This window comes from Propithecus coquereli, unplaced genomic scaffold, assembly GCF_000956105.1.
Source record: "Propithecus coquereli isolate 6110/MARCELLA unplaced genomic scaffold, Pcoq_1.0 Scaffold32, whole genome shotgun sequence".
Lineage (NCBI taxonomy): Eukaryota > Metazoa > Chordata > Mammalia > Primates > Indriidae > Propithecus > Propithecus coquereli.
This window is the reverse complement of record NW_012148841.1, coordinates 3,765,926-3,792,763: the sequence shown is the minus strand read 5'-3', so window position 1 is coordinate 3,792,763 and position 26,838 is coordinate 3,765,926. Positions and strand designations below refer to the sequence as shown.

General features: G+C 39.9%; 1 protein-coding gene across 1 annotated transcript in view; it reads right to left on the bottom strand.

Annotated features, from left to right (window-relative positions):
* GSAP (gamma-secretase activating protein) overlaps positions 1-26,838 on the bottom strand; it is an 82,677-nt gene that overhangs the window by 16,952 nt on the left and 38,887 nt on the right. Inside the window, exons 13-23 of the mRNA XM_012650292.1 lie at positions 23,660-23,737; positions 22,299-22,376; positions 18,738-18,830; positions 18,391-18,608; positions 16,711-16,780; positions 16,050-16,132; positions 12,934-12,987; positions 4,371-4,499; positions 3,469-3,527; positions 2,719-2,750; positions 341-402 (exon numbers count right to left, since the gene is read on the bottom strand). Coding sequence (XP_012505746.1) covers positions 341-402; positions 2,719-2,750; positions 3,469-3,527; positions 4,371-4,499; positions 12,934-12,987; positions 16,050-16,132; positions 16,711-16,780; positions 18,391-18,608; positions 18,738-18,830; positions 22,299-22,376; positions 23,660-23,737 — 956 coding nt within the window. The remainder of the gene's footprint in view (positions 1-340; positions 403-2,718; positions 2,751-3,468; positions 3,528-4,370; positions 4,500-12,933; positions 12,988-16,049; positions 16,133-16,710; positions 16,781-18,390; positions 18,609-18,737; positions 18,831-22,298; positions 22,377-23,659; positions 23,738-26,838) is intronic.

The window sequence follows — 26,838 nt, the reverse complement described above, 5'->3', positions numbered from 1 at the left end:
AGGCTGACACCACGGCACTCTAGCCCGGGCAACACAGTGAGGCTTTGTCTCAAAAAAAAAATTCTCACCACTATACATTTCTTATCATGGTTTGTAACTGTATGTTTATTGGTGTGATTGATTAATGTGTGGCTCCCAAACTCGACTATGTATTCCAAGAGGGCAGAAGTCATACATGTGCTGCTTACCACTGGACGCATGGTCTACAGTGACTGGCAACAACTATTTGTTGAAGGAATGAATGAAGAATGAAATAGTAACGGAAAGTACAATCTAGCCCTCTCCCCTCTTCATGGGGCCCCTTGTTTGCTGGCACCTAAGGAGCCCACAAACCACTCACCAGCCCCATCAGCAGCCTCTGGTGGTTATCTTCCTCCTGCAAGAGGGGTGTTAATCTTGGCTCTGAAATTAAACAGAGCAACGGTCAAACTCTGATAGTTTTCAGGAAATGCGTTAGAAGGAAGAAGAATCAGCCTGGGTTTCCCTTCTCTGTTTCATTGGGAATACATAACACTTCCCCGATAGGATGAACAGTTTTCATTAGCTGAGGGTGACCTCATCCCACAGCTGACACTGTCACTCAGGTGGTACACAGAAAGCTCTGTGAGACAGAGGGAAAGACTGAGAAAGGAGGAAAACAAGGAACACATTCCCCAACGGCAATAGGCTTTAGCTTTGATTTTTCTTGAATACTAAAACTCGCCACTGACGAAGGGAAATAAGTCCTCTCTTAACCCTGTGGGGGCCATAAACCAAGGGACAGGGCTCAGTGGAAGGATTAGAGGACCCCTGTAATATCAGTGACTTTGGGAGTAATTGAGCTGAGAGACCCAATCAATTACTGCTGCAAATAATGCTAACTGGCACACGTTATCAGACTGAAAAGTGACTAGAACAACACAGAAAGGTGATATGTAAGGTTACATCAAAAGGCACTTTCTCCACCATGATTTGCACTGCACTAGCAAGACTGGAGGGGCAGGCAGACAGTCCCGTGGAAGATCTGCCCTGACGCTCCTCTGACCCCACCCTCGTGCTGTTTTCCCTCTCCCAAAACCCAAGGCCCGGCCCCAAGCAAGAGGGCAGAACTGCCCTGCTCAGTGGGCCAACAACTGCTTCTGGAGGGCACAGATACCTCTTGACCCCCAGGGATGGGGGATCCTGGATCCTATACAACCCTCACGAATAAGATAAAACAATTCAAAACGTGAGCCCAACAGCCCTGAATTTCACAGAACGTCCCGTTTCAGGCAGTGACGGCATTCTGCATGGGAAACTAACACAAGCAAAGCACGTGCGAGGAAGGGGAAGAGTTTCCTGAAGTGCATTAAGAGAGAATGACCAGTAACGGGCTGCAGACAGTCCTGACACACACACGGAGCAGGAGCCGCTCTCTAAGCAAGGCAGGAGGGGAGAGCACGGCAGACCCCTGGCAATGCAAGGAGGGGAACCCTGAACCACACACACCCACACACCTGTCTGGCAGGGCAGAACCCTGGCTTCAGGCATGGATGGCCTGGTAACGCAGGCAGAGGCAGGTCCCCCCCACCCGCAGCTATTCAGTGAGCCCAGGCTCTGTCAGCCTGGCTGGACGACAAGGTCACCATCACGGTTCACCGGGCTGTGTGCACAGCCGCAGGATGTGCAGCAACGCACTGCATGAAATAATTTCCGTTAGGGTCACCCAGCACATGCCTAAAACATCCAAGCCCATAAAATAGGAGTGGGATATAAAACAACAGCACACTGAGTGAAGGCTGAACTTTATGAGGTATAAAAATGTTCCTGTGACAACTATGAAAATGCCTGTACTGGAATGTCCTCAGCATTCCCCTCCCCCATTTCACCCGGCTGAGTCTCCCTTGTTCGTAAAGACTTAATTCAGATGTCACTCTTCTGGGAAGCCTCTTCCAACCTCCATCCCTCCTTCAACCATCCCCACCCCTGAGCTAGCACCCAGGGGTTGCCTAGGACCCGTGGCTTGGTTTAGAAGCAATGTGTTAGCATTTCTTCCGCACACACCAATGATAACGCAGCCACCTCAAGTACCCACATGCACTAAGCACTGCGCTAGGTGCTACCACATTAACCCATCTACTCTCATTTTCTCCTTGCCTAGCCCTGAGGAGGACAATGCACAAAATGGATAAATGACTTGCCCAAGAGCACACGGTTAGCACGTGGCAGCGTTGGAATTTAAGTCCAGTGTTATCTGGCTCCTGAGCCCGTGGCTCTTCCCAAAGAGCCACACTGTTTGCCTGGAGGCTCCTCATTCTCTGCACCCCTAGGACTCTAACCCAGTGTGTGCCCAGGTTTTAACCAAAATGAAGGGTGCATAAGTCAGAGACCCTGTATGGTCAGACAGCTGGAGAGAAAGCAGCACCAAGCCAAGGGAATTACCAAAGTGATTCCTGTGGGTACAGCCAGAGGGACGTTAGTTAGATCAACTATGTGATAAGAAATAATGAAAACCAGAGGACAAACACCCAAGGACTCCTTTAGCAAAAGTACATTCAGCAGCTGTCCCTGAAGGTCCTAGTGCCCAGACAGACATGGAAAGAGCACTGCGGCCACTCTAACAGGAAGGTGCTAAAGGGTGCTGCCTCCTTTACACCACTGGAAGTGGTTTTCCTGCCAACCCACAGTGGAAGGAAGAACAGTGTTACAAAGGACACACTGACTGAAATCCAGAAAGCTTCAATACAGGTCTTTTCTTACCCAAATTCCTTGCTTCTAGGTTAGAAATCACCCTACAAAGAAATTAGCTATGTTAGTCACACAGAAAGCATTTATTTAAAAAAAAAAAAAAATTTAAAGCCACAACACCATACAAATACATCCTCCTTTGAAAACCCATAAAACCACTGCACGAACTGTTCTCAGGCTGCTGAAAACCTCAAAAACTTTAGTCAATGTAGCAAAAACCACATTAGGCAATTATAAAATTTCAAAACCCTTTAGTGCCAACAACAGCAATAATTTAGAACAATTGTAGCTCTCAGTTATTGGGAATAATGGGGACAGAAAACAGAACAGAGGTTGGAATGAAGCCTACACTTTCAGCACTGTGAGATGACTCATCTATCCAGAAAATATGTTTTCAAAATAAGAGCAAGCTCACCAGCCCACTAATATACTTTAGGAAAAAAAAAAAAAAAAAATCAACCTACTGTCTGCCCTTCCCCCTAAGGAGCTCACTTAATAAAGAACTTTCTTTACCACTTATACACTGTAAATCATCCATCCCCAGATTGCAAGTCTTTGAGGTTTAACATATAAGCTTTTCCCTCTAGAATTTTCAGCACCAAACTCCAGAATAGGGCCCAAGTGCCTGCATTCACGAAGTTGACAGTATCATTTTGCTGAGGATATCCAACAAAAAACAAGCTACTTCCATGAAAGGTTGCTAACAAGGTAACTGTAAAAGTTAACTATCTTACAGATACAATGACCTTTAATTTTACTTACTTTATTGCATCATCAAGAATATTCCTCACATATGCAGTGGATCTTCTTTTTCCTGTTTTCTAGGAGTGAGAACATATCAGGAGTACGGAAGGTGAAGGTTTCGTGGATGACTTTTTTCACATCAAGGACATAATGCAATATAGGTAAGAACTTCAGAAAGAAGAAATATACTTTCCAGCTAATCAGAACACCTATATTTTTAAAAAATTTTTTAAGAAACATTATATCTGAAAGAATTGCAAATCCATAGGAAGTTACAAGTCAACTATATGTTATATACAGTACTCAACTATATACAACAATTCTACAGAGATCTCAAGTACCCTTCACCCAGTCTCCCCCAATGCTTGCATCTCGGATAACTGTAACACAATGTCAAAATCAGGAAAGTGATATTGGCACCATGTGTGTGTAGTTCTATGTCATTTCATCACGTATGCTTATTCGTGTACCACACATTCAAGATACAGAACTATTCCATCACCCCAAAGATCTCCTTGTGCCACGCCCACAGTCACATCCACTCTCCTCCCCCCAACTGCCCCAACCCCTAGCAACCACTAATTTGGGAACACCTAGATTTTTTTATTTAGTAAATCAATTTTTAACTATAAAAGTAACCTGAGAACACATCTGAGCCATGGATGTTAATTGTACTTCTACTCTGGATGTGCTGAGCATCCTTTAACCTCCCTGCATTTCAGTTTCCTCCTCAGGAGGACAGAGATCTCCTGTTTGTACAGGAGATTTGTTTGCACCTGTCTGCAAACAACAATGTCACAGTGCCCAGCCGCTGGGAAGGGCACTGCAGACGTCAGCCAGCTTCACGGTTTGGAGGCATCCCCTGAGCCTTATCCAGCACCCTTCGGCTGCTTGCTCTGTTCTCACTGACCCGCACGTACCTCTTCAGAGATTAGGTTGTGCCATTCTCTCCTGACCACGCTGTTGTTATAGTGTAAGTGTGGCTTGGTGTACTTAACATATTCTAGGTTGGAGTTCAGTTTTTCCCAGTAGCCCTTAAAACTGTGCACCTGTAGGAGACAAAAATGTGAGCAACCTTAAGACGCAGGCCCTGTACCCAAACTACCCGGCAAGTATCACGCAAGTCTTATTTCCCCAGCTCTCACGTGGCAGCTTTTCTGAGTGAACATTTCCCATGAAGAACAGCATTCTCGTCCCAACAGGAAGAGTCTTGCCTTCCCACTTCATTTTCTGTCCTCTTTTTATAACACAGAACTGCTGCTCATTTCCCAAAACCCATAGGACTTCCCCGGTTAAGGCTTAGCAGGGAAGCCTATATTAAACATATCAAGTCATTTCCTCCCTAGGGACCCATTTTTATGACTTAGGTTGTGTCAACAGTGCCATGTTCACTCAGGGAATGTTCATAACATTTGGAGCAAGTGGACTAGGTCTACTTTCCTGCTAAGCTTATTTAATTCCAAAGATAGCTTTCAAAACCTAGGAATCAAAAAAAGATGAACTAATTTTACATTCAGTTGTCAATACTCCAGGACAGAATTTGTTGGCATTCTATCTAAGTCTTTGATTTATTGATGTAATTGTACAATTATTGATATAATTGTACTACCCTGAAGAATGTATCCATTGTATTCATTTTTAAATAAAAAATACAGCGTTGATACATTTAACGTTGAAGGATACACTGACACAAGTAGTTTTTAAGTCAGTGAAGACAGGTTTATGATACATACTTTCTTGCCAAAATATGTGCATTTATAAAAGATTTGACTGGGGCCAGGGGTGCAATGTGTGGCTATAAAACAAAGTGAGCTATTGCCTGCTGTGGTGACAGACCTGGCTGAATTGCAAGAAAATAAGAAAACAAAACACACAGCAATAGAGAAAGATGCTCTAGTGTTGAATAATAGCACATCATTCACATTTTTAGTCAAAGGACAGTCACAATTGGTTTGAAATGGATTTTGGAGTATCAGTAAAATGAGTTACATGGTAAAATTAACACTTGCTGTTTTCGAAGCCTGAAATGCCCATCCAGCCAGCATCCCTTCTCCCAGAGACAGAAAAACTCTTTCCAAGAAAGTCTCCCTTCCAGGGGAGATAAAAACAAACACTGGAGCCAGGTCTCGCTGCTCACTTGACCTACCTTGCTCACCTTTCTTTCCTTTTCCATTTGTTTATCATGAATGTACCTTTATCCACCCTCCTTTGTATTGGGGGTGGGGGGAAACATACGATAAATCCTGCAGACACTTGGCAGCATTAGGTCCCTGACCGGAAGTCACTACAGCTGTCTGCTGTCTTAATCTGGGTTCCAGCACAGTAGTGCCAAAAGCCAGAAAACGAATTGGTGCTGTGGTGACATCTAGTGGCCAATGAAGCTATTAACGCTGCCTGCTTTGCCACAGGAGTGCCATGATACAGTTCACCCGGACCTTGCCCAGGACAGCACATGGGAGGGGAGAAACTCAGGTGCCCTCTACCTGTCTTCTGGCCTCGTCCTCTCAAGCCCCTGTCCTGACGTTAGAAGACCCCACTCATACTTCCTTCTCACTCCATTTAAAAATCCCTTTCCTCATTACCTTTTGCGGGGGAGGGTTCCTTTTCAGTTTTATTTTTAATTGACAAATGTATATATCTATGGGTTACAATGTGATGTTTTGATACATGTATACATTGTGGGATGCTCGGACTAATCAGCATATCCATGTGTCAGCCAAGAATAAAGGATACACGGAGCCCTCCATGGGTTTATGGGCAAGGGAGCCTCTGTTTGTACAAGCACTTTTCTGGGGAGATGGTCTTGTATCAGATTTTCAAAGAAATTCATGGCCTAAAATAGTTTAAGAGTTAGAAGGAAAAGGATCTAAATTTAAAACAAAAAGAAAAATCTATATTTAAGTAAGAAATATTTTTAGGCAAAAGCCCCAAAAATATTTTTACGTGAATTTATATGTCTTTCAGGGAGGCCACTGGCTTAGTATAACAACATCTATAATATTTGAGAGAATACCAGAAGAAAACAATTATATGTATATGTCACTATTTGGTATCAACTAGATAATTGATACAATTATTTAAGTTATGAAAATTCACAGAGATCACTGTAAATTGGAAGGTCTGTTGGAAGCCTGGGAAATTGACACAGCCCAGGGGATGGAAATGGATTTGAGTAAGTGAAGGATAAGGAGAGGATATTCCAGGTGGGCCCCTTGGGATGTGAGCAAAGACTGAGAGACCAGGACAGGGGCTCTGGGTTTAGATCAGAGGCAAACAGAATAAACAGACAACAGCACTTCGTTCTCTGCAGTGAAGATAGCAGCCTCTTGTGTGTGGCTCCCAACCTCGGCTGCCCATCGTAACCACCCAGGTCCCACCTCCAAGCAAGTTAATTGGTTTGGGGTGCGACCTGAGCCTCATGAGTTTTACAGGTTCCCCAGGTGATCCTAATGTTCAGCCAGGACTGAGAACACTGCTTGAGCATGTCTGAGTAATCCCAGTCACCCTCCCACCTTCGAATGTGTCACTCTACCTATACCTCCAGCTTAGAGGCTGATGAAGAACCAACTGTCTGAAGACTTGTGATTGAGTGGTTTAAAAACAGGAGACATCGTTAAAGATGAGCTTAGAGCCAATCTTTGAGGAATCCTAAATGCCAAGTTAACAGCAGCATGCTCATTAACCCAGAGAATAAAAGTAGCTCCAACATAACATGTTAGATGCTATAACCTAGTATGGAGGGGAGAGTAGGAAATTGAACAATCACATCCTAACAGCCAAGGCACACCATCTCACCACCTAGGCCCAGGGTGAACCTGGCAGCACAGACAACCACTCTAGCAGTCCACTAGCACTTATCCAACCAGGTGAATACTGAGTGCTGTGTGCATCAGGACACCAGCACCACAGCGAAGGCCGCAGCAGCCCAAGAAGCACATCACCAGCTACTTGAAAAGAGCTCATAATGCTTTAAGAAAATAATGCATAAAAATGCTTCATAAAAAAAACACCCCATGAATTTAGCTACTTCTGGGAGACTCTGGTGTTAGAAATAATCAGATGCTCCAGGAATGACCCAGGAGCATTTTCCTGCACAAAGCAGAGTTTTAAATTTTGATTTTGAAAGAAAGAAAATTATTCCAAGTCCTTCTTCAGAAATAATCTCATTCTGTCTCTTAGGAAGACATGAAGTAATTGCCAAATGCAGCCCATCGCAACTATTAATTGAACAAAAGGATCAACGGGTTACACTAAGGGACTATTTCCCATTTATGATTTAGATTGCCAATTGATCCAAAGACAAACAAAAGCCCTGTGGTACTGGCTCATCTGCAAGTTACTGCCAGAAAAAAACATCTGCCTTTCATTTCTAAAAGGCTTTCTGGCTTTGGTCCTACTTCTGCTGATTAACCAGCACCTTCGTACAGGAGAGGAGGCCAATTCAGAGAGAACACTTTATTCTGTGTTCCAGGACTCAACCAGCAGAGCTAAAATATTGTATCAATCCAGTTTGGCTCTTCAGTGGATCCCATCTCAGTATCAGCTTTTACTTATAGCCCCCAGAAACACAGCGACCCACCTCCTCTATCATATGTGGGAAAAAATAGAAAATGTCTACTTGTAACATAAAGCTAGCAAGGCATCATACTAAACTAAGATGCTCTAAACAGACCATCCACACACAGGACAAGCGACAAGAACTCCTGATGCTGCCCACTGAGGGAAATGAATGCTGCAAGTTCAAAGTCTCCTGAATATAAATGGACCTTCTCCTCCTTCCTCAACATCTAGCAAAAATTTCCCCTTCTTTGCCCAGCTAGGTAATTCTATTAGCCATTTTTAATGGACTGGATTTTTTTTTAAATGAAATCAACAAATATGGCTCTAAACTATTCCATCTCAAAAATCAGCAAATGCCCTGAGAAAGCCACTAAGATATTTCCTTCCTTTCAACCTTAAGAATTAAATACTATGTCTTTGACCACAACTATGAGTAAGAGCAGGACAGCCTAGTGGCTGGTGGGAGAAGAACAACAACAGGAATCCTTGGGTCCTGAGTCTGTTCCTAAATTTCATCATCTAGGAAACAGATTGAAGATACCTCATCTCTACAGAAATGACAGGCATGAATTTACCAGCCTCACGGTCTGTTTATAATAATACTGTTTTGTGGCACCATAAAATTATGGTTTCCAATATTGATTGAACTCACTATAACTATTAATGATTGTCCCACAAAAATGTACAAACTAAACTGAAAAATCAATATTTCCCACACATCCAACTGACACTTCCAGCGATGTTTTATCTTGGTCAAAGCAACAGTTCTAATTTTTAAAAGTTATAGGTTATATTGTAATTGTTCTAATACTTCGGATCTCTAATAAACCTTTTATTTAAGTGAGTGTGATTGTATTTGTGGGAGCCAAGGAAAAAAAGTGTCTTTTGTGCTTCACTAAGCAATTAACTACACTCATGCTCTGTCCAATTAAAACAATATTTTTTAAAAACACTTTTTAAGTGAAGAAGCATATAAACAGTCTCTAAATGGAGAACAGCCTAGGTATCAACTACACTTTTCCCAGTTGCTCAGGGGCATTAGGCCACTGGAAGACATTTGCACTAACACACTCACATGTGAATGGCTGTAAATAGGAAGGAGCTTTAATTCTTTCTGGCCTTCCAAGGTAGTTAATAATTTCTAAACAAGTGATTAAACACACTAAAGATATCTAACTTTAAAAAGACTTTGGTAGGAGGACCCCATTTCTCCATTGCCCATTCTTTTATCTTTATATTTAAGTTATTGTTTCCATTTTGTGTGTGTGTAAGACAGGGCTCTCACTCCGTTGCCCTGGGTAGATTGCAGTGGGGTCACCACAGCTCACTGCAACCTCAAACTCCTGGGCTCAAGCAATCCTCTGCCTCAGCTTCCTGTGTACCTGGGACTAGAGGTGCGTGCCACAATGCCTGGCTAATTTTTTTCTATTTTTTTTGTAGAGACAGAGTCTTGATACGTTACTCAGGCTGGTCAACTCCTGGGCTCAAGTAATCCTCCGCCTTGGCCTCCCAAAGTGCTAGGATTACAGGCATGAGCCACCACACCCAGCCTGTTTCCTTTTTTTAAAAAAATCCTTCCATGCTTCCTGTGGTTGGATAGTTTTAATGGTTTGTCTTTTCACTATAAAATCAAGGGCAATTTTAACCTTTTATGAAAGTCATCACTTCTGTAGAACATCCCATAGTTGTCAAAGGGATAAAATCATTCTTGGGAAGGTCACTCTTGATAACATTCCTTTTAAGGCAAGGACCTTCTTTCAATACACTTCTTATAAATTATTTCAGGAACCATTGATAAAGTGAGAAAGTCTTTTGTTGTTCAGGGAACGATTTCCTAATTCAACTGGTTTATGCACCCTAACATGTTCATATATGTCATAGTCCATTCCAGCCATAAACTGGGTAGCTTATAAACAGAAATCTTTTTCTCACAGTTCTTCAGACTGGGATGTCCCAAATCAAGGTGTGGGCAGATGTGACGTCTGAGGAGGGCCAGCTTCCCAGACAGCCAGCTGTGTTTTCACTGTAACCTCATGTGGCGGAAGGGGTGAGCTAGCTCTCTGGGATCTCTTCTATAAGGGCCCTAATCTCAATCACCAAAGGTTCTACCACTTAAAACCATCATCTTGGGGGTTAGGACTTCAACATAGGAATTTCAGAAGGACACAAACATTCGGACCATAGCAGTATATTAAATATTCATAAAGTGCTCCACTTCATGCTAATTTTGCAGAGGGCACAGGAGGAAAGTGTGTATATAGTTTCCTTTTTTCTTTCCCTCTCTGATTCCTTATCACTGGTCTACCAAGGAGAATGGCAATGTGGTCAGAGTAAACAGGGATCCCTCGGGCTCCAAGGAAAGAGTCTGGCAGCAAGCACACCTCCTTAATATAATTTATGATTCAAGTTTTGAGTGTCCAGAGCCAACTCCTGCCAGGGAAGCATGGCAAGAACAGTCCCATAACTGGGACTAGGGAGGGAGCAGCAGAGGGTGGGATATGCCACTGCACCCAGGTCCATCACCATATAATTAAGCTGGGGCCTGGGGTAGAAGTAGGTTAAAGGCAAAGGCAGCAGCTTACAGTGAGTGGTACTGTGCAAGCAGAGATGGGGAAACAAATGAGAGCTCTCCGGCCAGGTGTGCTGTGAACCAGAGGGTACTAATTAGAGTCTCCTATGCTGAGCGATCGGGGTGGGGTGGAGGCAGCAGGTCAAACCAAATCCAGTACCATCTTCTCCTGAGCGCAAGCCCAGTCCGGCAGTACACTCTGCCCTTCCTGATGGATCATGTCTGTGTGGAGAGGGTCATAAAGAGATCTGCAATGCTTCAAACTTGTCCTAGGTAACCACTAGCATATGAACACATGTGGAGCTGCCAAAGAGCTCCCACGCGTGTGTGGGAATGGTTAACAGGAAACGACTGCAGTCAAATGCTGAAGATACAGCGAGAAGAGGAAAAAAGTGAGGGAAAGATGGAGTGAATGTCAAAGAAGAAGAAAACATGGAAGACATAACACACATCATTTTACACACACACACACACACACACACACACAGAAAACAGAGTGCAAAAATAAGCTAGTTTGCTCCTAAGCAAAGCCAAATCATATTCTTAGATTAAGCCAATGGGTAAAAAGTTCAAGAGGACCTTCCCATCACTCTTTTGTACTTATTTTTTTTTAATAAAAATACACAGTGTCAATAAGATTATAGTAAAACTGATAAACTCACAAATCCCTTGTAACAGTGTAAATTATCACAACTTTTGTTGAGTATCAACTTAGCAATAAAATTAAAAGCTATAAAAATTGTCATAGTCTTTCACTCAGTGATACTCCTGGGCACGTAGCTGTAGGGGAACAAATCAAAAGAAAAACTACATGTATAAAAATATTCACTGCAACATCATTTTTAATAGCAAATTTTTCTTAAATGGGGGCTAGAGACTGTCCCAAAACAGAATGATTAAGTGAATTAAGACACAGCAACCCTGTGGAATCCTATGGAATTATTAGAAATCATAATTATTAAGTTTATGTAGCAACATGAGAAATGCATATAATTTGTAATATTTATCAAATATCTCCAGATCACAATTACCACTAGGTAAAATAAGCATACCTATGACAAAGACCAAGGGGAAATGGGGGAAAATACATAGTTGATACATTAAGAACTGCGGAATTGTGGTGGACAGTTCTTTCAAAATTTTTTTTCACTAGATTGTTGTTTGTCCATTACAAACATGGGTTTGCTAGGACCAGTGGTAAAGGCAGAAACAATGAAATGAAAGGGTGGAATCTCTTAACACACCTTTTAAACTATTAATAAAACCTCTCTTTTCCCTTCATCCTCTTACATTACTAGGGCTTCATAGCAGTCCCACACTTCTGCCTAGAAACACAGCCCATCAGTCTGTCTTAAGGGACTCTTCTTAGGATCAAAATCTAGAATGACTAGGCCAGCCCCAATCTGCCCTCTCTTGCCCTGGTCCATCACTGTGACCTCAAACACGCGGCCTTCCCCCAGCTGCCCAGGGCTGGCCAATCCTTCATGGATCCCAAAGAATCCAATGTATTTAATAAATAAAAGGCAGCAGCACACTGCGCAGCCTGCTGCCAGACGCTGACATTTTCCAGTCCACACCGAGCTATAATTACCGGGAGGCAAAGCCGAAAGCAACAAAGCAGCTTCAAGGAAGCTGTGCTAAAACACTCCCCAGTTTTTAACTACATACATATTCTTTTCTTCTCACCCCCCACACCCTATTCTCCCTATTGTACTCTGGAATGCTTCTGAAACCACCAGATTGCAGAAAGACACTAATAGCTACAGCTTAATGTTCAGAGCCTGACTGAGACCACATGGTGAGCCAATATAGATCATTCTTGAGAAACAGAAAAGCTGTTCTTAGAACCAGAAGGAAATTAGATAATCCCAGCCCAGGTTACTTAATGGTTTTGAGATGGGAAATTCTGTGTGTGTGTGTGTGTGTGTGTGTGTGTGTGTACACACACAAGCACTCACATGCACCTGTGCACATTTTGAGTTAGTGACAATGCAAATGAGGTAAAAACAGCTACCAGGCTCTCTAAAGATAATTTACAAGAACTCCTCCAGCATGGACTGGTTTGAGGCACAGTGGCAAGTGCTAGTTCTACGCAGTTTAGGTTGAGCACTGCAATTCTCTCCTATCTTCAGGAAATCTTCCTCTTCAAAGAGCATGCCAAAAAATCCCCATAACATCATACTCTGACCACTCACCCACTTAGGAAGGAATCTCCAGAGAACCAGCCCTAGCTCTCCCAGCCCCTACCCTGCCCTGCCCATTTGCAATCCCTTCTCGAACCACCATAATACTTGGGGCAGCAGCGCTTTAGTCACGTGTGCCTGTGCTTTAGTCGCTGGCTGTAGTGGACTTACCTTCATAAGAGGCAACTCGATGTCTTCTGTCACAAGGGTTATTCCAGGAATTTCCTGCAGTGGGGAAAAATATATATACACAACTGCTCAATGTATCAACTACCCCTGGCTCAAGCTTTCAGGAAGTGTTTCTGCACAGACAGAAGCTGAGGGCAGCTTCCAATTTGCTAATCTCTACTTTAAATAAACCTCGGAGTATATAAATAACAGTGAACACAGCCTATCTCTTGTCTTGGGAAGGGAAATATTCTTTAAAGTCACAATCAGAATAGTTGGCAGGGTCTCTAAAGGGAAGGAAAAGACTATGAAGAAACAGAGAGCAAATAGTGTATTTTTTTATACATTTCTATTTAGGAAAAATGAGGCAAATTATATTTGCACCAAATGTAATGATGAAGGGGAACTGTTCTGTTATTTATACTCCTTCCTCCTCCTTTCACTTAAAAAAATTACAGTTGGTCACTGGCTCACTAGAAAGAACCAAGAACAACTAGATTCTTCTATGACTTGAGTAGAAAATTTTTCCGCACCTCATTGTCCATCTTAATTTCAGAAATAAGAGCTCCCCATAAAGAGCTTCTGCAGCGCTATCACCATGGTGAATCTGAAAGGTGAGCAATTCATATCAGGAAGTCCAAATGATAATACTTGGTGTTAACCAGTAAGCATTAAAATAGAAATTTAAAAAAAAAAAAAAAAAACTTTCAAAATTGCCCTTTATTCACTGTTATTTTGAAAAGTGTGTCTCTATGTTAATTATGTAATCGGCCTCTCATCTGGTCAATTCAACTTTCATTTCCTTAAAGAAAATAGATGATATATGAGAAAATAATTAAGGAAATGTTATGTTGAAATAAAAATTGGCATTTGCTCAGAATTTAAATGGCGTAGATTTAATGGATATATAATATTCTTGTGAAAAGGGGCATTGCAGTGATAGAGAAATAATTTTTTCAGAATGTTCAAGAAACTGAGTTCTGCATTGTGACAGTAGAAAACCTGTGATAAGAATCAATTATGTGCTTCATTCAGCATTATTCACAACAGAAGATACATTTAAAAAGCATTAAAATTTCACCACAGTTTCAAGTTATCAATAGCACTTTAAAGTAAGTATAACAATAGCATTTTACAATAGGTATAATTGTTTGCAAAGCATAATTCAGGATTATCTGTGTAAGAGCACCATATTTTCTAGCATCTCAAAAATCCAAGTCAGTTGTTTCCATATGGAAGGATGAAATTAATGTTTTCTATCATGGCAACTTTTTATTAAGGTTGTAGAACATTATTAAGAACATTTGTAGGGCAGGCGTAGTGGCTCACACCTGTAATTCTAGCACTTGGAGGATCCCTTGAGCTCAGGAGTTTGAGACCAGTCTGAGCAGAGTGAGACCCCGATCTCTACTGAAAATAGAAAAATTAGCCAGGCGCGGTGGCACATGCCTGTAGTCCCAGCTACTCAGGAGGCTGAGGTAGGAGGATCACTTGAACTCAGGAGTTTGCACTCTAGCCCAGGGCAACAGAGTGAAACTTGGTCTCAAAAACACACACACACACACACACACACACAAAAAAATTTAAAAAAGAACAATTTGTGAATTAGAGAAAGGAAAACAAATGATTTACATCGGTGCTAAAGATAAGCATAGGCTCATACAATTTCAGGATTAGAAGAGAACTTTAAAGTAACCTACTCCAATTGCAAGAAGTTCAAAGCGACGTGGTAAACCCCAAGGGTAAGCTCAGTACCCAGAGGTTGGAACTGTGGGTTTCTTTATATTGTACTTCCTGATGTCACTCTGTGCATGTCCACAATGGCACCTCTGCCCCACAGAGTCCTGATAAGTGCATAAGTGCTGCGGTGTCATTGTCCTCAGGATGATATTCTCATACCACATTCAATTAACACATTCTCAGTGTTTTAACACAACCCTGGGAAATAGTGATCCAGGCCCTGCCTCCCGGATACTTTGAACACAGGACACAACAGCAGTGGGCAGGGAGGGGAGGGAGCTGAGATGTGCATTTCCTGACTCTGGGGTGGTGTAACCTGCAGGCTTCCTGCCACATTACTGCAAAGTCTGCATGTACATTCGCAAGTGTTCTTAAAGAAAAACACAGGAGCCTACACAGGAACAAGCTCAGGTCTTACCCTTATAATTCTACAGTTAGGCACAAAAACCTAGGACCTGTTCATGATAAAAGACAGAACACAGGTTTGCCTTTAGGAAAACACTACCACTGTGCATACCAAAAATTTAGAAATGAATCAAACATACTTGACACATCTTTTTTAAGGGCTATATTCAGACATGGTCTAAATACAAAATGGGGAGTTTCACAATTTATCCTAGTACATATTTTCCTATGTCTGTGTTACCTAAATTCAATTTATTTTTCTAAATACCTTTTTGATACAAACCTCTGCCTCAAAACTAAGCACATAGTTCCAACATCTAAATATGACAGGAGAAGAGGCGGAACTTTTCTCAGGCGCAGCCTATGCATGGTTTTCACTTGCTAGTTCAACAAAGCTCAGTTTACTGCACCATGTTAAAGAGAACATGAACAGTGTTTTAAGCTCACCACTTCCTAATTTAAAAGGAGGGAGTCCAGACCTACAGGAAGAAAAAGCTGAATGGAGTGAGTGTGCATAAGATTGTTGCCTTTTACTGATCTTGAAGCTCTAGAGTTATTACAGATGTTATGAGGCTGGGAAAAGGAGCCAGGAAGGTCCTAATTTACCAAGTAAAACAGCAATGATCCAGCCAGTCCTCATTTATAAAAACTTAATAAATATTTTAATCCACTCTAGTCACTAAGAAAATTAAAACAACATTTTATAAAAACACCATGATAGAGGTTTAGTTCTGCCTGGTAGAAAGATACCTGTGTATCTTCCCCTTCAACTTCACTGTTTTTCATATAAATATTTTTGGCCAATAGCAGGGATTCACCATTACTTTTCTGCCAGAAAATTTCAACTCAGTTCCCTTATCAGTCAAGACAGAAATGAAATCACAACCTTGGTTACTATAATGGGGATGTCCTACAACTGACCCATAACCGTGAATTGATTTTAATTGCATACAGAATACAAAGTTTTAACTTACTGTATTCCAAGTGAGCACTGAGGAATATGGCAAAAGTTTGTCCACATTACTTGTCTCTGGATATACACTCCAATATGAAGAAGCTGAGTAGATTTTTGAAAGATTAAAAAAAAAAGATGTGGTTTAATAAGAAGGCAGCTGACTTAATTCAAACAAACCAACGAAAGTTTTCATCGCCTACTCCTCATCCTCAAAAGGTTAACCATTATGATTTTATCTACTGACTAAAATGCTCAGGTTCTGCTTTTTTACAATCAGAATAATTTCAAAGAATTTTTATCTAGCACTGTATCTACCCAGATGACATTATACCACTTCATATGGAACCAGCCAACACAAAACTGGGCTAAAATAGTTACATTTTACTAAAAAAAAAAAAAAAAAAAAAAAAAAAAAAAAAAAAAAAAAAAAATCCCTAATAAGGTTACAGAATCAAGATCCTATCTCATATCTCATCAGTCTCTGAACAGCCACTGCTTCTCATGAAGCCACAAGAGAATGAAATTTAATTAGCTGCTGACTGCAATGGAGTATTTTTTTTTTTTAAAAAGTGCTCCTAAGCAGCATTTCGACAGGTTGAGGCATTCATTATCAATTTACTGCTTTCCCTCAAGCAAAAGGGTCAAGTATTTAACTTAAGGTGCAACATCAGCACACTTACCAATTATAAATTCCTGAATGAGGTCAAATGAATGGCAGGCAGAGACATTCTCAGAAACCCATTGAATAATCTTTAAAAAGTAAGACAGAACTCTGTTGGTATTATAATATACATGCCACTCCTGCCACCGAAGAAGTACAAATATATATGAATCTTTTAAATTCTATATCTATTTTGGAGTTGCCTAAGAATGTATTCACTTCTACACTATCTTCAAGATACATAATGCAATTCTGGGTGGGTAAAGTAGTATTATAAATGAGATCCTTTTTATACATCTTTTTAATAAATATTCTTGGCTGGTGTCCAAATATAAACCATCTTCAACCCAATGTTTATTTGTTTTGACTAGAATGGGTCATGTTATAGCAAAGCACCAGTGGGAAGAGCTGTGGGATACAGGAGAAAACAAAGCAACACAAACCACCAGGCTTGGAGGCAGCAGGCCCGGGTGTGAATCGCAGCTCAGTCCATCACTGTGAACACTATACCAGTTAACCTTGGTGAGCATCACTCTACTGCCATCCCAAGGGAGGGATGGTCCCTGCTATATCAACAGCTCTCTTAATCTCCATAGCCATCCTCACATGCTGGAGCAATGACACTCCCTGTTTGCTACCTCAGAACTGATGGATATTATAAAGGCACACCACCCCATGATGCACACTCACATTCTGTTCCCACCAATAAGCTGTCTTATTCCAAACCTATCTATGCTAGTTGTGCTTATTTTCACAATTAGGTAATTTAATAAAATATCACTGTAAACAAGTGAAATATGGATGCAAAAAGAGTGTCATTGGGTCAATAAAAGTTGAATGCTTTGGAAAGATTCAAAGGTACGTCTCTAAAACACTTACTAAAAAAAACTAGATGTAGGTTAGACAAATATAAAAGACTGGGTAAAAAAATGCCTGATATGTACAGATTGCTTTGGAAGAGTCTTTAAATTATCGTTCTTAGAAATAAAAATCTTTAAAAAGTAGCAGGAAGTTAAAAATGACACATTCCTAGTGGTTTTATGCAAGAAAAATGACTCTGAACTCCAATTAGCTGATGCACAAAGGCCTGAATTTACATCAAAAGGCCTTAAATGTGCATTTTTATGTTTTAGTTTAAAATGAAATTTCTAATGTATGTTTTTTTAATTAACCAGCCACCCATTGGTCCCAACCAAGTGTGATAAGGAGATTTCTCTGACTTCACAAGATAGTTGTAAAAATTAAATGACAGAGAATGTGTGAAAGTGCTTTGTATACTACAATGTGCAATACAAACATAAGCTATCATAAGCTATCTTTATTAAAAATGTTATAAATATCTGCCACCAGTTTTTAGCCTTCGACAATTGTGCACCAAATATAGACCAGGAGAAAAAGTAAATATTTGAGAAACTCATTATTGACTGAGCATTTCTTTGGAATGTTACTGATGTAGTTCAACATTGATTCACAATATGGAAAAGAGAGGACTCAAAAAATAGTCATACCCTAAGTCTGAGGTCTTGTAAGGATCCATAAAAATGAACCACAAAAGAAGAATATGTTGGAGATAAGACAGAGACCATAAACCTCACTAGTTGTTCCCAAATAGAAATAACTTCTGATCATTTTCAACCACTAAATAAGTACATTCGGTGTTGTCTATTTGCTAATTTTTAAACGTGAGCTATATTCGCACCTGGCCTTCCAGGACCCGTAGGCCTCGGCCACAGGACAACACACAGTGCAGTGCCGCCATCTTCTCACAGTCGAGGCGGGTGTTCCATAGGAACCGTAATAAATACGACTGGTTGAAGAGTGCTCTATAGAGCTTTCCAGAACAACAATCCAGGACCAGGCACCCTGACAGTGACTGTAAAGGACTATGAGGTAGCATATCAATCATTTCATTATTTCCTGACCAAAAAAAGACAAAAAAGAAAAAAAATCAGAAAATAAAAGAACCTCCTCTCACCCAAACGTAGATATCAAAGCCAAAACAAACCGAAATGGTCCATATCCATGAGAGAAAAACTATAGCCGTACCTGTCTGAAACAGACTGTGGCAGATCATGTCTGGATGTTGAATGTTAAGAAGATGGAAGAAATGACCAGGTAAGTAAACAGCCACATAATAGTCTATAAAAGAGAAAGGATTAAGTCAACTACATGTGGTAAGAGCTATACAGGCACAGATAAAGCCCAGAACTTCACACTATTCCTATTTTTCTTTGAATTTCTTAAAACACCAAAGTTCTTACCAATGTAATAACAACCTATCTGAAGCCAGTACATTTCATCTCACTAGCCAAATCTCATTTATTTCTATCTGTGGCTAATTTTTTCAGGCATTTAGCCATAGTTATCTTAATTTATACCTATAGTTTTGTTTCTAAGTGAATCATGGCTTCGTGTGAATCTAGATGATCTCTGAGAACAAATTAGAATAAAAAATATCAAGCAAGATGAATTACTACTTAATCTGAAAGACTGGGAATAGCTCATAATGGGAATTTTCTTCATAATTTCTGCCAGTTTGGGGAAGGTCTAAAATTTAGTTCACCATGTTTTCTCACTCATCATCATCATCATCTTGTTTAGAGAACCTTTAAATTGATATTCATCAAAACAATCTCTGCAGACACGCTGACACCTTATGAAGTACTAATTTATTTCCTTGCATAGCTAGCTGCCTAGAATTCATACCTTCAGTCTCTGCACTAGATATTTTTGTACCAAGAACATTTGTACCCAGATTGAGACAAGGTGTAAAAAATAGGTTTCTGGAGAATGGGAGGGTAGAACTAGCCCTTGCCAGTAATTTTTCTAGGATCTTAGAAAAAACAGAAACTCACATGGTGGTAGTGAATTTTATATAGATGAAACATTTAGATTATACATGAGCCAGCTAGCCTCCTTTCTCTAAGAAGCAAAGAAACACATGCTAATCATTTGCATAGAAGGCGTTCTATGGAAAAGAAAGGAAAGAGGATATAAAACTCAAACCAGTTGACTTATAAGTGTCCTTTCAGTCAACATGGATTAAATGATGTTAAAGTGCCTAGCACAAATGGTTGCTATAATCTTACGACAACACTTTGGTAGAAAAACACAAATAATGATATAGTGGGACATAGGGAAAAGGGTTTGGACATCAAATGAACTAAACTCCTAGCTCTACCACTTAATCAGTTAATTAGGGTGGTATTATATCCCTGGGAGAGGTGGCATTTGAAAATAGGGTATTTTGGGGTGTCACATTATTGAGGTAAAGGTAAGGGGATTCCTATTGGCATTTGGTGAGTAGGCTCGAGAGATATTCCATCCCTAAATGTGCAGTAGTAAAAATGTCAGTAGTACCTGTGGTGGGCTGCATGATCTTGACTGAAGATATTCATGTGCTAATCCCCAAAGCCTGTGAGTATGTTAAGAGGGACCTTATAGATGTGATTAGGATCTTGAGATGGGGAAAGTATCCTGGATTATCCAGGTGGACCCAATGTAAGCACAAAACTCCTTATAAGAAGGGGAGATTTGACTACAGAAGAGAAGACGACCATATGACAAGGAAAACAATGGAGTCATGTGGCCACAAGCCAAGAATGACCAGCCTCTAGATGCTGGCAGAGGCAAGGAACAAATTCTTCCCTGGAGCCTCCAGAAGGAGCCAGTCCTGCCCACACCTTGATTTTAGCCCCTCAAGACTTGTTTCAGACTTCTGACCTCCAGAACTATAATAGAATGTTTGTATTGTGTGAAGCCCTAAGTTTGTGGTAATTTGGTATACAATAACTAATATAGAATGTGTTAATTAGACTGATTTGATCATTCCACAATGCATATATGTATCAAAACACCATATTATACCCCATAAATACATATAATTACAACTTGTCAATTAAAAATAAAATAAACTTTAATAAATAAGAAACTAATATAGTATCCCTCATAAGAGACACCAAAATAAGCCTGGGCACACATCACACCCTTTCTGAACCCCAGTTTCATTATCTATAAAATGAGGATTATATCACCAAGCAGAATTGCTATAAGGATCAAGATCACTTAAGAAAAATACTTAGCATATAGCATTCATTAAATAAATGTTAGCTTTTTATTTATAAACATATCTTTCTTACATGGAAGTGTTTGGGGTTCATGGAAAACTTCAAAAAACTATTCTTCAATCAATATAACCTCCTTTAAATAGGGTGACAATTCAGGGAAATTACATGCAATTAATAGCAAAAAAAATATTACTCAAAAAAATATTGTCATAAAAATTACTGCTAGAACAGTTTTAATCTTGGGTACAACTTTGTGCCTATAAAATAAAATGTGCTTAAGAAGGAAAGATAACTTATGTAACATAGCCTATTTTCACAAAGCTTCATATTTCTGCCCTCTCCACACTCTTAAGACCACAGATTAAGTCATGCCTGCCCTTTTCAAGTCATTCCCAGGGATAAACAAAAAAAAAAAAAAAAAGAGGAGGAGGAGGATACCTTTGCCCTCGAAAAATGCTAAGTTTTCTTAGTGGAAAGTTTCCCACATCACTCTTGAGATGGAGGCTGATACAGCATTGCTGATAAGGGTCAAGCCCCAGACCCAGGAAACCTTACATTTCTCTCTTATCACAGGAAGCAGTGGAACTAGGCAATTTCCCATAGGTTCAGAGATCATGTTAAGATTTGCCACATATTGGCCCGCTTAGCCTAAGATATCTAACCACATCAGTAGTATCATTCAAAGTGAAAATCTTTTTATGGACTTTCTTATCAGTTCTAGTTCTCACTTTGCACACTTCTCTCACATTGCACTTTCCTAAATCTTTGTCATGACAGTAGACAGTCTGGGAAATAGGGGTGGAAAAAGACATCAAAGAATCATGTGCTCTAGACCTGAAGTTTTCTTTTTTAAAATACCGTGCCATGTCCCATAGGTAGGCAAGTAAAAGTTGTGTTCCTTAGTCTTGTGCTAAACTGTTTGTGTCTCACATCCCAATTGGCATGAAAAAGCAGTTTTCAGTAGGGAAGTACGATAAATGCTTTTTAAATTTTCTTTATTATAGACTCCCTTAATATGCTCAACCCTAATACTCAGGTTCCCTTCACCATATTTAGTCAATGAAAGCAACTCACTCAAGTTGATCCATAAATCACTAATGGGACTTGGAAGATTTTCATGATTAGCAACAGGAAATGGACAATTTCCCAGAAGCCCCATCCTCTCTGGAAGCAAGGGACAACGTGATGTATTATTTCTCATAAGCTGTTAGGGAACACCCCATACACAGTATCATTTCTATATTAACAAATGGCTTTTAAGACTGCTAGCAAAAACATGAAGCTCACAGCCTAGGCTCTCTAAAAAGGGAGACACATCCCACAGACCCAAAGGCCGATGCAGCTAAGAAGGGGTGTGTTCCAGAGAAAACCTTCTCCCATTGGACTTCAAAAGGGTCACTAATAGTCATCACAATCTGAATGTCAACGAGGCATGAGAAATGGGGTGCACAGAGAAGACCAGGAGAGAGTGAAGGCTGAAGCACAGCATGTGCAGAAAGAATGGTCAGAGCAGAGAGAGGCACATCTCTCCATCACCTACCAAGGTTAAGAAAAGTAATGCCTTTTGTCACGTTTGAGCCAGCACTCCCGAGAGCAGCAGTGAAGGTCTTGCTGTGTCCTGCAGAGAGAGAACATGAAGCCAGAGAAAGAATGTTAAGAAACAAAGAACTGGAACTCCACCCAAGGTGACTCTATATAACACTCTCAACTTTTGGTGACTATGAAACTAATATAGCAGCATCTTCTGACTTCTAGATTTCATGGTTTCCTGCATTCCCCAAAAGCCAGCACTGAAGGTGGATCACCTGTGTGCAGTCTCAATCCAGTAGTTGTTCTGGGCTTATATGCGATCTTGGACCACAACAAGAGGTGAACTGTTCAGGGAGGGAAGGATCCAAGAGAGGAAAGAGACCAGATGGCTCGCTGAGCCTCACCCCTCCAGGATCACTGCCATAACATGCAGTCACTGAGACCCTCACGCTTCCCTGAGTCACTTACGAACGCCACTTTTAGTTAGGAAGAGTAGATCATCTACTAAACTCAGTGTATTGGACTTTACTTTTCTAACTCTTAATCTTCAGGAAAGTTTTATTTACTAGTTTTGATCATTAATCATTAGGAAAATGTGCAAAAATTTTCCACAAAATCTCAAATTTATGCTATTTAAGCCTGTATAATATATATGTCTAGTTTTGAACTTAACTTTTAGTTTTTCCATTATTAAGTTCTTAAACTTTTTTTACTTTGATCTCTAACCTTGGGAGGTAATATTAGGCACTTCTGCAGAATAACAAACTCTGGTATGGCTTGGCATAAAATTTATTTAAGTATTGGGGAAAAAATGTCATCTTTAAAAAATTGTAACTCCCCCCACAGTATGTACTACACAGATACTAATTTTAAGGAATTAATCAAAATAATTACTCCTTAGCATGGTTCAGACTAAAACTATTAAACGGCATACTGTGATCTACTATAGAAATGGAAGAGGTTGGGCATTTTAATTCTGCTCCCCAACCTGTGTTGTATCAAAATCTTGAGCCATAGATATGTGAAATGGAATAAATATAGCTTAGATCTAGCCTATATAATGCTGTAAGTTAAATTTACAGATACTTTCCAATTAGTAATAACTATAAAGCAAGCACACTTTGGGCAAATACCTCCATTAGGATTGCTACACAGGCTTAGAAAAAGATATAGGCCAGGGGAAGATTTATAACATAAAAATAATTAATATTCACCATTAGTAACTTTTTTCAGGAAACATTATATAGGTATACAGGTGTAAAATGTAATGATAAAAATTGACTCAAGATAATATGACTTAAAGTCTATCTAATTTGCTTTTGCTTGGAAAAAGTGACTAAATAAAAGTAAAAAAGAAGAAATGAAAAGTACCTTTATGAATGTAAAGCACTGAATATGTAATTTGTTCCAGAGAAGCACACTTCGGGCTGTAACAAACACACAAACTTCCTAGAAGTAAAAAGGTATTTAGTAGAGTTAAAAAAAAATTCATCATAGATAAGTTTCCTAAGCCACTTAACCTTACTTCTTAACACTGAACCAGTTTATCAAAAATGCGTTCTCCTCTTTAAAGAAAGCTTCCAGTCTTGTTTATCTTGACTGAAAGGCAAAGTGTAATCTATCTTATGGGGCAACAGGACTAAATGTGGTGTGTGAGTCCAACCCACTCATATTCGGGTCACTGAAGATGCTGGCCCAAGGCCAAAGGAGAGCTCTTGGCATAGAGTGGCCTTTCCAGATAAGCACTGACCGCCTTCACTTACCCACCACTCCAGAACAGCCTCAGCCTTCCCCCCTCTCTCAATGTGTAAAACCATACATTGTCTCCAGCAGCTGTCCATCAATAGCCCACAAAGGAGGGCATTATGCTTAAACTGACACTTCTAATGCTAGTGTTTATGTGATTAACTGAAATAGGAGATTGGCGGGTAGAAAGCAACTTGACAAGGAATTAGGAAACCCGGTGTCTAGTCCCAGAGCTATTAATGATGTTGACTAGCTGTGAATTCAAGCACCACTCGAATTCAGTGGATTTCACTATTTCCTCTATTATACCCCACTATTTCCTTTATCAAAGAATCATGGTAGTGGGAAAAAAGCCCATTTCCCCTTAGAAAGCCATTCAAGGACATTTATAAACATTCTGTCATAATATCATCATTTGTGACTATTTTTAATGACAATTAAAACTACAATGTATGGTTAGAAGCACATTTTATTGCAATATCTTGAAAACAAAATAACAAAAAAGAATAACTTTATCAGATAAAATGGTAACAATTCTGTTACATATAAAATTACTGTTATGGTTACTAAGCACATAGTGATAACTTTTCTTTAAAATTATAGTAGACTCACTGGGAATAAAAGTAATCTATCACTAAAGCATAAACAAAATAATAATTATAAGAGTTACAAAAGTCTCATGTACCACTTTGACTGCTTTCATATAGTAAACATATTATCAGCAAAAAGCCACTGGTTTGCCCATTCTTTTATGTTTTATAATCACAAGAAGCAAGAAATTGCTTAAAAAAAAAAAAGATAAAACTTCAGACTCTCTAGGAACAAAGAAATAAAAATTAAAACAAGGCGCCATATTTTTCCTTTCAAATTAGCAAAGGTTTTAAAATGATAATGAATGCAGATTCAGAGTTGAGTGTCAGACAGGAAAGGAATGAGAATATTTTCTTTCCTCTCAATTCTTAGAAAAGCTGATTTATCCTCCTACTGTAAGAGACTTATGAGAAAAATCTATATGAACACATAATCTTAAATAATACACAAGTGGCCTTTCAACAGTAGCAACGCTTTTGCCCACAATCAAGCTCATGGGAACACCCATCATCCAGATTGTGACCTCCGATTCTTCCGAAGGTAGCCAACTGCAATTCTTAGGACAGGGGAATTCACGACGAGGATGCTTCCAGGAATATAATAAAGCCGAAAGGACAAAATAGCTCCCTATGGGCCAAGATGTGACAACTGAATGTCAAATTTTATTATATCATCATCACCAATGTAAAGAGTTAAAATAAAGTTCATAGAAGGCCTTGAGTATTTGCATGCCTCTCATGAACCATGTTTTCTGGCCTCCATGCTGGAGAAGAATTAAGCTATTCTGGAGGGAGCCATGTTTGGATTAGGCTATCTGCTTCCTTCTCCAGGCCTACTTTGCTGGAGTAGATTTTGTCTTAACAAAAGTAAAATAATCATTTCTGAAAAGTGATTCAGGAAATACATGAACTGATAACTTATTAGTCAAAAACCAAAAGGTTGCTTCCTCTGGCTTGTTTCATCTTAAATCTGGAAGCATCTCATTTGAAACAGGCTCATTTTTTTCTATTTCGAAGCTGACTGAAGAGTAAGGCTCATTTTCTACTCTTCCAGACATTGCTGAGAAAGGAAAAAACAGACTCTTTCACGTTTTATGCTAGATAAGCGTAACATTTGATTAAATAAGATGTCATAAATAGCCCATTTATAAGTTACAGCTGCTACCGTTCATGAGAAATTCCTGTGGGAATAAAATGAAAAGGAGTAAAAACCACACAGAATGAAAGCCTAAAATGATTGTTTATATCTGATAGATTTCAAACAAAGACCCAGAGAAAGATTTACCCTGCTCCTTCCACGTGAGCCCTGGATCCCACTCCATCCCTGCCTTCCAAGCAAATTCACTCTACCAGTTATTCCTCTCTTCTGTGTATTTTTCTTTTCCCTCTAAGTATATCCTGTATATATTGAGATATCCTAGAGTCCCTACCATCTTAAAAAATATTCCCTAAATCACACTTTCCCCTCTGGCTGCTGCCTCTCTCATGTCTACACGTGCTGCCATGACAGTTTCAACCCCCATATGCCACTTAACCCAGCACGATCACTATTTCACTTCAATTCCCCAACACAAACAGCTCACAGTAACCTCGTGCTGCCAGACCCACCTCTCACTACCTATTCGGTTAGCCACTGTCTCCTTTGTGAAGCTTCCCTCTAATATTACACTTGTTTTGGTTTTCCTCCTTTCTCCAAACATTGTTTTTTCCTTTTCCTTTGGATATTCCACCTAACCTTTATATATTTATGCTTCTATATCATATTCTTTTTTTTATTATTATTTCAGCATATTGTGGGGGTACAGATGTTTAGGTTACGTATGTTGCCCTTGCTCCCTCCCCCCAAGTCCGAGCTTCAAGCGTGTCCATCCCCCGGGTGGTGCGCATTGCACTCATTGTTTGTGTATATGCCCGTCCCCTCCTCCATCCTTCCCTCTCCCCTCTGCCCAACATCCAATAAATGTTATTCTTATATGTGCACTTAAGTGTTGATCAGTTAATACCAATTTGATGGTGAGTACATGTGGTGCTTGTTTTTCCACTCTTGGGATACTTAGTAGAATGTGTTCCAGCTCCATCCAGGAGTATACAAGAGGCGCTATATCACCATTGTTTCTTATAGCTGAATAGTACTCCATGGTATACATATACCACATTTTATTAATCCACTCATGTATTGATGGACACTTGAGTTGTTTCCACATCTTTGCAATT